Here is a 15,418-nt window from a genome sequence, read left to right as displayed (position 1 = left end):
AAAACCTCAGAACAAGTATTCCCTGACCACATCTTTTTTCTGCCTTGCCTCCATAACCTTATGTTCATCTCATCCCTGGTGTATAAATAAGATAAGCTTACGTTCTTCTCAGTGGACAGGTGTTAAACTACACCTTCTCCTCTTATTCTATAATAGTCCACGCATAGTCTCAATGTGTGAAAATCTGTCAGTGATTATCCTGAGGGGAGTTTGGGTGACTGTAGTGTGGGGAACAGAGATGAAAGAGACAGAGCAGAGATTGGCAATGGGACTATTGTTTCATGCTGGTATGTGTGTTGACAACTCAAGGATGAGAGAATAGTACTTCAAATCAATTGGGAAAGGCCTTAAGCAAAATGCAACTTGGACACTCGTGGGTGTCTACTATACTATTAAATTTCTATTTCTGAAAGAAAGCATTGCAATATTGATGCATGTATCACCGGCCTCATTCTAAGCCAATTTCATTGTTGCTTTATTTTCTTGAGTTATATCATTGGAGCAGATTATTTCACAACGGTAACAAACAGAAAGCATTTAGAGCTAAACGCAGTGTTTGCCATAATATAAAGGGGGGAGGGAGGGGGGAACCCCCTTAGGATAAGTAAGCTAATGGTAAACATAAACAGGAGACTTAATATTTATTCTACTCATCGTTGTTGATTGGTTTAGCAAACCCTTTGTGAGCCATTTATGTTCAACAGTTCTGCACACTACACATGAGCTAAATTACATAACAGTTTAAAGAACCATGATGGTAAATTGTAACGCAGACTGTAAAGTTCTATCTACTAGTCATGCCAGATTTCTGTAGCAAATTGATTCTTAATTGAAACTTCTCTGGGTATAAAAATGCAGCACTGCCTATCAGTCATCCAGGTTTTTCTCTTCTTTTAACCCCTTTGAAAGGCTCCTGGCAGTTTGAGCCAAGGGTTAATTTCACATTACCACTGTGGTTACCTCCTCCTGGTTTCTTCTTGAGAAAGAGAAGAACAGATCTTAGAGAGCTGCCTCCTCCTTTGGTAATGAAACACTTTCCCGTTAATGATCCATGCAGGCTCCCTCAGCTCCTCCAAATTAAAAATGCTCATGCCCTCCTCTGCTCCATTAACATTAAAGAGAGGTAGATTGGTGGCTATTTAGGGCACAGTGAAAATCACTGGCTATTTAGAGCAAATTGAAACGGTGCTAATTATGGTGGTAGGAATGCTCAATTATGCTAGCAATATAGTAGTTCTATTTTGGGGTTAGCTTGACAGTATGAAGTGAAACCATTGTTTGGAAAGACAATATAATAGTCAGCTCATGATTTACCTGGACATTTTGAGTAATCAAAACTATTTGTTGCCTTTCAAGTGTCTCATTCTGCCTATCCATTGTTTTAGAACAACAGGGATGGAAGTGAAATTATTTTATTCTGGTTGTAAGGCATTTATCCAGCTTGGACCTCTAAGATTTAAATATGTTGTTTATCAAAATTTACATGTTTGGAGTTTGGTAAGCAACTTGAAAATATATGGGCATTTGTTATGTTATTCTTTGTTGCAAATAAATTCAGCAAGAGGAGTCCTATACAATCTACACTGGAATTCTGTGGTTTCTTCTTATGCAGAAAGATGCAAAAATTGGAGGGAAATTAAGAAAATGAGTAAAACTGGGAATGATGGATTTACCTTTATTTCCAACTGCAAGGAGCTTGTAATTCTCAAAATAAAAAAGTTGAATACCAAAGAGTTTGCCTGGTATTCTTGATTAAAGATTCACTCAAGCAAATCTGAGATGTCAAGTAGATTGTCTACTTGAAAATTTTTTATGGGAGTTACATTTGGGGAAGTGGGATATGTTGCCATTCTGTACTATCTGAGCTTACTGATCCAGGCCTAAATACTGTATTTGAAGGGCAACGGTGGGCTAACATGCTGCATCAACATAGCAACAGCAAAGTGAATATTATTTAGAAAATAAATTTGATTTTTTTCCCCCCAATCTTCTCATCTAATTTAACTGTAACTAATAGTCGTAATAAGGTGATCACTGTCAATTATGTGTCTGACACTTTATCAATGCCAATGGCTGGATGACTCTTCTTTTGGATCAAGAAATTTATACTTCATCATTCAGCAGTCCTCTGCTTCAAAGAAATTTGCAGGTAATGAAATTTGTTTAATCCATCAACTGTTACAGTATCATTTTGTTATAGGAAATAGAAAAAAGAATTCTGAAGCCAAAATAACATACAATTTCATTTTAATCTAATGGAGGGATAAGGCACAGAGAATAGGATACATAGTGTCTGTATGTGATATGGGTCATTCACAGGTCACAATGAATATTTTATAATGGGAAATACCATTTCAGAGCTATAAGATAGCATGGAACACTCTGGGTAACTCTGCATTATATGTGGCTTTTATTGGCAAGGCCATGCTCTTGAAATGATTACTCATTTTTCAGTAGCAAATAAATAGCCAAATCCATTTCTCAGGAGTAAATAAATAGCCAAATCCAAAGATCATTATTCATAAATTAGGGGAGGGACAGAGGTGAAACTTTGGCATTTATGAGTCTGCTGAAAAATTGCTGTGTCCCTTCTTCCTTCTCACTTACACAATCATTAATGTACTTTATTGCAATCCAGATATAATTCAGAAAGGAAATATAAATGTTTGCATGTTTCTTGTGTTCTACTCCATAGTATGTAGTTACTTTTGATAATTTTGCTGTTGGCAATTATCTATTATTGGAGCATGAAGGGTTGCCAGACCACAGTCAACTTACAGTGTTTTGTGGAAGAAGGCAAGGATCGCTACTCCAGGCTGATCCTTCACATAGACATCACAAGGCTTGCAACTGATTTTTCAACAAGAAAACGAACAAATTAACTTATTTAGGTAGGAACTTGATGTTTAAGGTTGTAGTTGATAACAATGCTGATTGAGAAGGAATTGCACCAGAGGTGAATTGCTCCTGGTCCGGCCTGGATCGGGCAAACCAGTAGTAGCGGCAGTGGGAGGCTCCACCCACCTGCCTGGACGCTTCTGCACATGTGCAAAAGTGTCATGCATGAGCGCGCCCGAACCGGTAGTAAAAAAATTGGCACCCCACCACTGAACTGCACACAGATGTTGGAATTGGTGATTGACATCACACATTAACCATATTGAGTAGTTTGTTCCTTTGTGAAGCAATTTGGAATTCAGACACTTCCTCTGAAAATTGCTTTTAGGTTGTTAGGTTTGCCACCTGCTACAGGAACGTGGAATTTTCCCCAGAATTAAAATCTCTTTGTGCTATTCCAGAAAGATTAAATTCTTGGAGAAACTAGGAGCACATAACAATAAGTGGTTTTATACATGGGAAGTTATTTGCATAACTGAATTGTGGAGTTATTTGTGCCAATTTTAACCAGTATAGTAAATATTAGCTGAAAAAGAACATGGCATGACTAAAATTGGACTAGTGACAAGAAGCTTCTTCATATGAACAGCATCACATAATAAAAGTGGCTTTTTCTAACTCAAGGAAGCCTGAAGTAGGCTTTAGTCTCTCCCCTGTACACAAGAGAGAAAATGATTTGTTACATAATTCTTTACCTGAAAGAACTTTGGAAACTTAACTGCCAAAATAACAGAAGTTATTGCAATCAGAGACTCTACAACTATTTCACCTAAGCTACATTTTTGGTCTCTTTGCATTTATCAATAAAAGTGTGTCATTGTTCGAACCATGAAGTGCTTCTGTGTGAACTCAGCTCTATTCCTTCTGAGTTTAATGGCCCAAGATCTTTCCAAGAAAGAACCATCTGTGTTTTGATCTTTTTACTATTCTTTGAAATAAAACCAAATTTTTTCTTTATTTTTAAATTGTGGAGATAGTCTGAAAAAAATTAGTCAGCTAATTAATCCCATTTACAAGCTTTGTAGGATTCTTCAGCTGTCACTCACTTCCAGGCCTAAGGCTTCTAGTTTAGTTCCTATTCTCCTGTTCATGTGACTCAGTCTCCATGGCTACAGGTTGCATCTGCTGACACCCATACACTATTTACTGCTTAATTAAGAATTTCACGCTCAGCCCTTATCTGCGGCAGAAAACAAGAACATGCTGTTAAGAAATTCCAAATATAGGCCACTGCATAAGGGAAGCCTTTATTGTAGGTCTGACTCTGTGGAGCCTCTTTAACTACCCTCTTGGCAACTGAGCTGCCACCTTTCAATCAAAAATCATTAAATGGGGCAGAGATAATGAGCATGTCTCATATCAAAAGAAGGATGTTTGCTTGGGCTGAAGAGAAAAAGCTGTAAAAGCCTACCAGCCTTCACCACTTCAAAGGAGGCGAGGTTGCTCCGTCAGCAGGACCCAGAAAGCATCATTTGTTTCTGTTTGACTTATGTAAAAGGTCTGGCATGTTAGAGTCCCGTCTTGCAGCCGTGGGTCTCCCCCCACCCTCCCACCCCTTGATGCTCGTGTGTCAGCAGTTAGGCAGCTGGGCCCTAACCGTATCCGCCGGAGTATCTAATCACTTGACTCTGTCTCAACAATGGACACTTGTAGGGGGTGGTCGGGAGGAGGTCTGTGCAACAATAGGAACACAATTATTGCAGCTGCTAGGGAGGGCGATAATTCTTCTTAGGGAAACCAAAGGGACCTTGTCGAGGTGGTAGAGAGGGGAAACCTGAGTCTATTCTTAATAACCAGACTTTTGGAAGTACTTTGATTTGCCAGTGGGGCTCCGGCAGCTGCTCTTGTCCTAACCTTCTCTAATAATTGTACATTCTGTCCAAGGTCAATTTACTATGACCTCCTTCTTTTGTGCCAGTTAAAAGCCTTTTAGGGTGAATTGTTGAAAAGTGGCAGGAGTGCATTAAACCCTAAATTTAATGTCAATAAATACAGATCAGATGCCAGATCATTCACAGGCAGGCTCTGAAATTCACACAGTGTTTGCTTCAAACTGAATCTCACAGTTAAAAAAAAATCATTGTTATTCTGAAAGCTGAGCATGTAAAGGAAGACATCGTGGAGACACAGCAGGAGCTGTTCATCATTAACTTAGAGGCTTTATAGTTTTCCATCCTTAGTTGCTCTAGGAAGTAGCACACATATTCTCAGGTCTGAAGAGCAAGTTTATAGAATAAAAAGCAATGCCAAAATTGATATACAGAATAATGTGGCCAGTCTTATTCGTTGTATTCTGAAATAATTTTGTGAATTTGTCTTGGTCATTTAGAAAATATTCTACCAAGTTATGGTAACTCAAGCAAAATATATTAAGAAGCTCTTATCAAGTAACAATTAACTTAAGCGTATAGAGAAATGTATACAATCTAGTTATTTATTGACATACACAGTGTCAAAGAGATTCTACAAAACTGTCTGAAGGAGTAATTGCTTCTATCCCATAGACTGGTAAAAGATATATGTGCCAGTGTCAAAGGAGCTGACCTGTCAAATTCTGAAACAAAGACAATGGAGGACAATGGAAATGGTAAGAAAACTTGAAATTAAACTTTATAAGAAGAGCTTGGAGTAATATGATACATTTGGGCTGGAGAAAAAATGACTAAGTGGAGCTATGGCCACACCGTTGAAGCATCTAAAAGAAGTAGAAGCAGGCTATTATCCCAGATTGTAGATCATAAAATGGTGTTTTTAATTTGCAGATATGTTTGAAAATCCAGGAGTGAGCATTTTTTAGATATATATCCCATTTTTCCTTTAGGAGCCCAAGGCAGTATGAGCAACAACACCCACCTCCTATGTTTTCCCCCATGACAACATCTGGGGGTGAGGGGGGGTAGGTGGGCTAGGGGGAGTGACTAGCCTTGGAAACCTTGGGTCTTGAAGTTTGACTTAAAACTGGATCTGGGGTTCCCTGGTGCTAATCCAATACCTTCACTGCTACATCACACTGGTTATACACATTCTTCAATGCTTCCTAATAGCAAGAGCAGTGTCAAGGCTGCTTCACTTAATAACCAAGAAAGAGACCACTCAACTCCATTTTGCAGAATTAAGAGTACTTTTACTGATTGTAAGTAAAAAGAAGCTAAGCAAAGCTGGAACTGAGCAAAAGCGCGCAAAAGCATTAGATATCAATACATAACCCATTCTCCTCCCCTTGGTAACCCCAGTCCATAGTCCAATCATATATCTCCACAGTTGTCAGGTGGGAGACATCTTCAAAAGGCATCATCAGGTTGGTATGCCGGACAGTTGGCCTTGGCGGGAAACTCCCCTCCTTCCACATGCGCAAACGAATGGTGTGAACAACTCCCAATTAACGGTCCTCCTGTACAGAATATTTCCCTCACCCAAATACCATGCCCTCCCTCCCCATTTCAATGGCACCCAAAAAGCAAGCAGCAAAACAGAGGCTGACAAGCAGTTCAATAGTGAAATTGATTACGAAAACTGTGCAAATCCTTTGGAGGGGGTGTCCCTTCAATCATTCTAGGTATCAATCCTGGTTGAAGTGTTTCTGTGCTTGCAAAAGACTTTGAAGATGCCATTTGGACATTCTGTATAGCCCAATAATGTAATTTTCAGAATCAATAAACTCCACTTTTATTAACAGCTATATTTCAGATTATTGCTAACTGAAATTGTGCAATTAAGAAAGAACTTTGTGGAAACTTAAAGTTTTGCAAAAGTAAAACATAAAGATAAACTTAGGTGATGAAGGGAAAGGGGAATCCAAAAGGGGAAAAGATTAAAATATTCATTGCTTTAAGAATATGGATTGTCTGAATGAAGGAAAATGAAAAAAGACAGGACCAGAATTTAATGGAATATCTTGAAAAAGAGCACCTCGGTCTAGCTAAACAATTAAAACTTGTTTTGTGTATTTTATATAGTGTTCTTCAACCACATTTTGAATCACATTAACAATAAAACATGATAAAAAGAACTTTAATAATGGAGAAACAATTTTGCTTGGTTTCACAAGGAGAGCATTGTCAGCGGGAGATGCCTGGGAAAACTTAACCCATCCTTTCCCAGGCATTACCTATAACAAACAGCTCTTTCTTAGCACTTTTTCCCCTTAGCTGAGCATTTGACTCTTTTCAGTTTTTTGTATAAGGTGTATTTAAAATGCATGAATTCATACAATGCACATCATATTAGGAATATTTCAAAACATGGGATTCCTCACAATTGAAGAATCTTTGTTTTATGAAGTTAGAACACTTTTCAGCTTTTATACAGCATTCTTATGTCTTACCAACTTCCTGAATTTAGTTACAGGGAGAGGCCTAATTCAAGTGACATTTAAAGTTGATGACATATTCCTTTTATCAGAACTGGGTATGTAAATTCAGTTTTAAAATGTAGTCTTGTTTTACTCAGCACTATTCACTCTAACCCATAGGATGTATTTCTGGGTAGTTAAGCTTTTCTGTTTTTCTGGTCAGTGTTTTCTCTTTACATAAAATTTATATAAGAGCCATGTCCAGTGTCTGCCATCGATGCACATGACTGATTCATATCCATCCTATTCCCATTGCTGAAAATAATTTTTATTTATTTATTTATTTATCTGGTAAATGAAAGGATTAGCTTTTGATACCCTATATTTGCTCTCCCTTCCCAGATAGTGTTTGTCTTTCTTTTCTTCCTTCCCTTCCTTCCTTCCTTCCTTCCTTCCTTCCTTCCCTCTTTCTTTCTTTCTTTCTTTCTTTCTTTCTTTCTTTCTTTCTTTCATTCATTCATTCAACTGCCATTGGACTTCTGAATAGGAAGCCAAGTAGATAGATAGAGACAGAGATAGAGAGACTAAAATGAATGGAAAGATTATAAAAGTGTGCTTTAGAAAGTTCAGAAGTAAAGATGATATTGTAATTAAGCAATTAATTTGTTAACTACTCTCTTAATTGAAATATAAGCTTCATTTATCTTCATTCTAAATATTTTGCTCTTTAAGATAATCTCTCTTATTTACTTGCTTTTTTGCTTGTTGATAAAAATGGTTAGGAGGGTAATGGGGAAATTTATATCTATAATTTTGATTTCATTATATCTTAATTAATTAATCTACCTTGAATAAAAATCCTATCACACAGGTAGAAATTTCAGAGAACCTCTACTGGGAAGTGTATATCCACTTAGAAACAAATGATTAAAATAGTTGCCATTTTGAGGAAGATAAACATTTCTTCCAAACATCTTAGTGAGGTTTGCCAAATCTTTACTGAGAAAGGTAGGTAGGTAGATAGATAGATAAGTAAGACAGTAGACCAAGGGTGTTGAACTCGATTTCATTGAGGGTAACTTCAGGGTTGTATTTGACCTCTGGGGCCAGAATGGGCATGGCCAGAGTGGGTGTGGCCACTCAATGTCACTTGTGTCAGGAGCGCTTGAGGTGGCCCAAGCACTATGCCAGAGAAAACGGGCTCCGGAGCTCTGTTTTTGGCTGCAACAGCCTCCTGCAAACCTCTGCCAGTGAAAAGCCTGGCCGGGTGGGGGGGGGGGGAGTGTGGCCCTCCCAAGCTCCGTTTTTGCTGGCAGAGGCACCGTAAGCCAGTCCTTCGCTGTTTCCAGGGCAGCCCTGTGGGCCAGATCTAAGCACCCCGTGAGCCGGATCTGCCCCCCGGGCCTTGAGTTTGACACCCCTACAGTAGACAGTCAAGGAGGCAGATATACAAAAATAAATTCTTTTTTTTTTCCTAGATCCAGTTTCTTCTGTTTCTCCTCCTATTTACAGATGGTCCCTTGCTCAATCCTGGAATGATGTGATAAAGGTCTGGGGCGGCTACAATAAAAGTATACCATCATCTGATGAAGATATTATCATTTTACCAGGTAACTATATTTTGTTAATATACTATATTTTAATAATAAAGTCATTGTAACAATAGAGCTTGGCACAAAAGTTACAGATAACCAATCTAATATATAAATATGAAAAAGCCAAATTATAATACTCTAACTTTCTGATTTACCGCTTTTTCTACAAGTTAAATACTCATTTGTCAACCAACACCTCCATGTACATTTTTCATATCACAAGATGAAATATATAGAGATTGCTTATGCCAATATAAGTACATGTTCTTGGAAGAAATATTGCCTTTTTTGTAATAATTGGCAACCATATACAGTCATGTTAAAACAGTAGATTTTTCTCAAGGCTATTGAAAATGCTAGAGAAGGCCTCAGAGGAAAGACACAGCAAACAAATTGGGATCACATTGCTTTGAGAAGGGGCACTCTAAACTTCACTTGAGTGAAATGTACGTCAAAGATCCGCACAACCTCTTGTATCTGCTGCTTTTCCTAACTGTTTTTCTTGGGAAAGCATTTTGATTGCAATAAGGCAGATATTGGTTATCAATAAAGAGATCTGGATGATTAGTCAGTTAAGCAAATTTTTCAAACAAGTCTCAGATTTTTCAAAATTGGAAAGCATTTTAGAGGTCAGATGACAAATGTTGGACTGAGGATTTTTCCCACAGTGAATTTTCAAAAGAATCATTTTTTTTCCATTTTTGTTGTAAATATGTAGCATCAATTCAGAAGTAGCATTTAGCATATCAAGACAAATTCTTACTTTAAAAAAAATGACTACCATTTTAATACATTGAGTTGAAATAGGTGAGGAGGATTTTCCTCACCTATTTCAACTCAATGTATTCAAATGGTAGTCATTTTTATGCCTTTACATAACATTTAATTCTGGACTTGGACTTGGATTAGTCTATGATGCTCACAATTTCCCAGTTGAGATTTTGGTTAACCCTGTCCATGTGTTGTGAGTGTAGGAAGTTAGCACCATCTCTCTCCTAGAAAATGAAATATTTTAGGAAATATTAAAAGGGCAGAATATTTCCCCCTAAAAGGGAGGAAGAAACTCAGCCCCTCCATCTTTGTCAATGAGCCATTAAGACCTCAGCCAGTCTGCTCTACATATCAAAGTTAGAATTAACCTTCTCACCACATGGCAGCTGGGAAGAAGCAATACTCAACCAAACTTAGACTCAAAGCACAACCTACAGAGTTGCCCCTGCATGACCCCATGGGAGTCTGACAACCAATCAGAATACAAGCTCAGGTTCAAAGCCCAAAGAACGCATAAAACCAGGGACTTTAAACATCTCTGTCCTTTTTTCTTCTTCACCCAACATCTGGAAGCATGTGCTCCCCCTTTTCTGTTCAGGAGCTCAAGCCTGTCCACCATTAAACCATCTTTCCAAGCAGCCTTCATGTTTCCAGTGTCTTTTCCCCCACTTGGAACTGAACCCAGAAGGACAGTTCTTCCAACATCAGATTAAGGAGTTTTCATTGTATCTTCTGACTACTAGTTGGTATTTATAGATGTACTTTGTTAGTCTTCTGCCTGTGTTTTCCACATAGTGATGGTTACAGTCCTTAACACAGTATACATTGCAGTATTGTTAAGATATATTGGAGGTCTTTAGTATGGCTTGTGTGGTTTTAATAGTCTGTTAGCAGTGGTGTAATCAATTTTTTTTTTGCCACTGGTTCTGAGGGAGTGGTTTGGTGGGGAAGGTCATGTGACTGGGTGGACATGACCAACTTTTTTTTCACTTTTTAAAGCATTTTTTCCTGCCAGTTCTGGTGAATTGGTAGGAAAAAAATGCTTCAAAAAGCGGAGGGGATTCTAACGATCACGTGGCTCACAGCCGAGCCATGTGATCCTTGGAAGCTTTTTTTTACTACCGGTTCGCATAACCAGGGATAATAGTCCCTATTGGTTTGCCCGAACCAGGCCGATCTGGGAGGATTTCATCCCTGTCTGTTGGTTGTTTCTGAGTTATTCTCATTACAGAGAAAATGGTGGTAAATTAGAAATACAAGTGCTAAATTACCAAAGTAACAACACAAACTTCCACAACAGTGATCTGTGTAAGGGCATGATAGCGGTGTTCCGATATCTTGGGTTGCCACAAAGAAGTGAAACTATTCTCCAAAGCACCAGAGGGCAGGACAAGAAGCAATGGGTGGAAACTAATCAAGGAGAGAAGCAACTTAGAACTATAGAGAAATCTCCTGACAGTTAGAGCAATTAATCACTGGAACAGCTTGCCTCCAGAAGTTGTGAATGCTCCAACACTGAAAGTTTTTAAGAAGACATTGGATAACCATTTGTCTGAAGTGGTGTAGGATTTCCTGCCTAAGCAGGCGGTTTGACTAGAAGATCTCCAAGGTCCCTTTCAACTGTTATTCTAAATTCTAAACATTCTTCAGACAAGTACAAACAAACTCAGAAACAACCAGCTAAGATTAAAACCCTCAAAAACAAGTACATAAAAAAACCAATCGTGCTCCTCCCATAACAGAAGTCATCTATAGCATACAATGTAAAGATTTATTAAAAGTAATAAAATAATGTAGAAATTGTTGATAGTAAGAGTTTTCCATTTTGAGATGTATTGCAAAATGTGTATTTAGAGCTTAAAGCCTACCTTTTGCTGAAATTTAGCTTTTTCTGCAATAGTTAAAGAGACTTAACATTCTTTACCACAGTCTTATTGATTCTCCTAATACAGGTGAAAATAGAGATTATGTGTAGTTCCATGTTCATTAGTTTTTAATTCCATTTCTAACAAAAATTAAAGAATTTTGAAATAAAATTAAGCAAAATTTCATTTACTGTAAAATATTGATTTTATACACAAAACATATATTTGTAAACAAATCAAGCAATAGATTTTATAAAGTAACATATTAACATTTTTAGGAAATATTCATCTACAGAATGAGTAGAATGCCTGATGAATGGTTCCTTTCATCTTTTGGCCATGCCCATTTCCTTTGCCTCAATAAAGTAGGAATAATCCTAGTTCCTTTAAATTAGGCTTGTGTTGCAGTGTTTCTAAGTTCCACTATGTCACTGCAGGCAAATCTACACCCCCGTTCTTTTATTGTAATGTTATAATTTATGATGGAGTGGTGCGGTGACTCAGCGGTTAAGATGCTGGGCTTGCTGGCTGGAAAACTGGCAGCCCAGGTGGGAGACTTGAACTCCATGCGACAGGGTGAGCTCCTGTCCTTGCTTCAGCTCCTGCCACCCTAGCAGTTGGAAAGCATGCAAAGCGAGCAGATAAATAGAGGGAAGGTAACAGAGCTCCATGATGTCATGTTGGCCTTGAAATGGAAATGGAGATGAGCACCACCCCCTGTAGTCAGCAACAACTAGTGGAGTAAAATCTGCAGGGAGTCCTATAATTCATGATACATTGCATTATTTCAATGCCGATTTCTAAGGAATAATGTTTATATGATATGATTAAATTACTAACATTCTATTATTTACAAAGCTTAAAGTATTGAAAATAAAAAGAAAAAAAATCTTAAAATTCTACCAGTATTAATTACCATTTAGGATATCAATGTTACAAGCCTAAGATTAACTTTTCACCCAAAGTTGAGTGTAACATAAAGAAAAAGGAATCACTACAATTCACATCAAGATATTAGTTAATGTAATACTTTGGTCTTGTACTAATTACTTAACATTAAGATTTTACTGTATTATTGTTTTTTATATATGTAACTCAATACCTTTCTAAAACTATGTTTTAATATGGATTTTGGTGTATTCTGTTAAAGCAGATTTAGTGTGTGTGTGTGTGTGTATATATATATATATATATATATATATATATATATATATATATATATATATATATATATATATATATATATATATATATATATGTATGTTATATTTATGCTGATAAATAATTGTGACTTTAAATATATATATAAATAGCAACTGTGAAGAGGGCTTCACCTACCCAATATATACTGGGGTAGTTTTACATATAACAGCAATTATGGACAAGTAGCTGCTTGCTCATAGCCAGAGGTGGTATTCAGCAGGTTCTGACCAGTTCTGGAGAACCGGTAACGGAAATTTTGAATAGTTCGGAGAACCGGTAAATACCACCTCTAACTGGCTCCACCCACATCTATTCTCTGCCTCCCGAGTCTCAGCTGATCAGAAGGAAATGGGGATTTTGCAGTAACCTTCCCCTGGAGTGGGGAGGGAATGGAGATTTACAGTATCCTTCACCTGCCACTCCCACCAAGCCATGCCCACCAAGCCACACCCACAGAACTGGAAGTAAAAATGTTTGACTCCGACCACTGCTCATAGCGTCAAAATATCTTTAAAAATTCACACCTGTCATTTGACTCATTGACTGAGTGTCATCTGCATTTGTAGGGTGGGATATTTATGTTACAGAAGAAAGGGACAAGAAAGTACAGTAGATTGGCATGTATTTGAATATTTCTTTGGGAGCATTTGTAATTATTTTCATAACATTGAAGGAAATCAAGGACACATTTCTTATGCTATGCATGAACAAATAAAAGCAGATTTTATTCTAGCAACATTCACAGCTTTCCATGTTTTTTCACATTTTGTGGGGCTTAATATAATAAAATCCTGACACAATATATGAAAAAAGAATGAGGAGCTTGCCATAGTGTGTTGCATCAGATGGCATATTTATGATGTCATGTAGCCTCTGGCATTGTTTTTAGTGGTGGAATCTTCTGTCTCTCTCATTTGGCTTTGAACTTCTTCTGTTTGAAGAGACAGACGCTCATGCTTTGCATCTCATGTAATAATACTTCCGTTGTGCTTGTGCAGCACTTGGTGATGCATTTATGACATTTTATAAAGTAAGAATGCTGATGAAAGAGATTCTGTGTCACTACTTGAGTCATTAGAAAGCCTGTTTTATGTCAGAGCATTAAGATTCTGCTGGATTATTTCTTAATTTTTCTGTAAAGAAATTAACACATGATATGGGAAGCATATCCTTTTAAAATAAATACTAGTATTTTCTGAATAGTATTGCATATGGATGGGGGTGACATTGAATTAAATCTAACAAAAGCTGATCTGAGGATTTTGTGAACTCAAGAATATCAGGTGTGGTCACTTTCTTGAGGATTTCCCTACTCAATGGACATATATCCAGAGGTGTATATATATGTTTTCTTTTTCTTAATTCTACAAAGAAGCCTTCTGTTGTTCTGGAGTATATATTCTTCTGTTACCCATTATGCCAGAAATAGCAATAGCAATAGCACTTAGACTTATATACCACTTCACAGTGCTTTTACAGCCCTCTCTCATCAGTTTACAGAGTCAGCGTATTGCCCCCAACAATCTGGGTCCTCAGTTTACCTACCTCAGTGAATGGAAGGCTGAATCAACCTTGAACCTGGTGATATTTGATCTGCCAAATTGCAGGCAGCTGGCAGTCATCAGAAGTAACCTGCAGTACTGCATTCTAACCACTGCGCCACTGCGGCTCGTTATAATTATATATAAAATTATTTGCCCAATTTAATGAACTGTGTATGGCATGAAAGTGCTTTAATCAGAGGTTATGGACCATAATCATCATGCTGGTCCATTGTGAGTTGGCAAACATATTATTTTTGACTTCGCATCTCAACTTCCAGACTAGAATCTGGTCTACTCACTAATCCAGCACACCATTGTCTGTGTCTTTCTGCCTATCTATCTGTTTGTCTGTCTGTCTAGCTATCTAGCTAGCTATCTGTTTAAAACATTATGCAAAAAGGATAAAACTACAGAAATAAGGAAATGTTACAAATCAGGATGCATGTATTTTAAGGTTTTAGAAATAGAAATTCTCTGAATCACAGGACAAAGAATTAGGAATGAAGACATTGTCTTACAAAAATGTTTTTCTAACTCAGTTGGCCATCATAACAATATTTGTCAACAGCATGCATTTTGTTACAAGCACATTCTTTGCAATAATTTTACAATGTAGGCTCTTTCCTCCCACCCTTTCTTCTGTGATGGCTTTCCCTTCCTTTACATCTGTGTTCTGTTGAGTTTCCTTTTAATTTTCAGTGTGAAGATTTTTCCAAAACACTTGCTATATAAATGCATGACTTTGAATCAAATGGGTACAACTGTATTGTAAGAGGGTATTTAGCATTAATATTTTGCTATATGACTACAGCATTACTTTTCAGTAATATTGCAAGGGGGCAGAGGGTATTCTAGATCAGTGGTCTCCAACCTTGGCAACTTTAAGACCTGTGGACTTCAACTCTGGGAGTTGAAGTCCACAAGTCTTAAAGTTGCCAAGGTTGGAGACCACTGTTCTAGATAATACAAAAGGGAAATGGAAATTACACACAAATACATACAGACACACAGATACACAGACACACACTGCATTAATTTTGGTCTGCCATACTTCATTATTTCCGCTATTAGGAAATAAAATATACAGATGTATTTAGACACATATCTTGATTTGCAAACTTTGTAGCTGCCAAATAAACTCATATCTTGTGCATTCTGCCTCCGTATTGGGAAAATATAAATCTTGCCACCAAAAGATATTAGGCCAAAATCTTACTAAAAATGTACATGGACATGCATTCTATTGAAAAA

At 37.4% G+C, this 15,418-nt stretch overlaps 1 protein-coding gene across 1 annotated transcript in view; it reads left to right on the top strand.

Annotated features, from left to right (window-relative positions):
* The window catches only part of PKHD1 (PKHD1 ciliary IPT domain containing fibrocystin/polyductin), a 254,912-nt gene that overhangs the window by 139,212 nt on the left and 100,282 nt on the right, over nucleotides 1–15,418 (top strand). Inside the window, 5 exon segments of the mRNA XM_032213028.1 lie at nucleotides 1,959–2,067; nucleotides 2,070–2,149; nucleotides 2,696–2,796; nucleotides 5,403–5,485; nucleotides 8,668–8,799. Of these exon segments, the coding sequence (XP_032068919.1) occupies nucleotides 1,959–2,067; nucleotides 2,070–2,149; nucleotides 2,696–2,796; nucleotides 5,403–5,485; nucleotides 8,668–8,799 (505 nt within the window).

The sequence above is a fragment of the Thamnophis elegans genome, chromosome 3 (genome assembly GCF_009769535.1).
Source record: "Thamnophis elegans isolate rThaEle1 chromosome 3, rThaEle1.pri, whole genome shotgun sequence".
NCBI lineage: Eukaryota > Metazoa > Chordata > Lepidosauria > Squamata > Colubridae > Thamnophis > Thamnophis elegans.
This window is presented reverse-complemented; position numbering and strand designations above follow the sequence as displayed.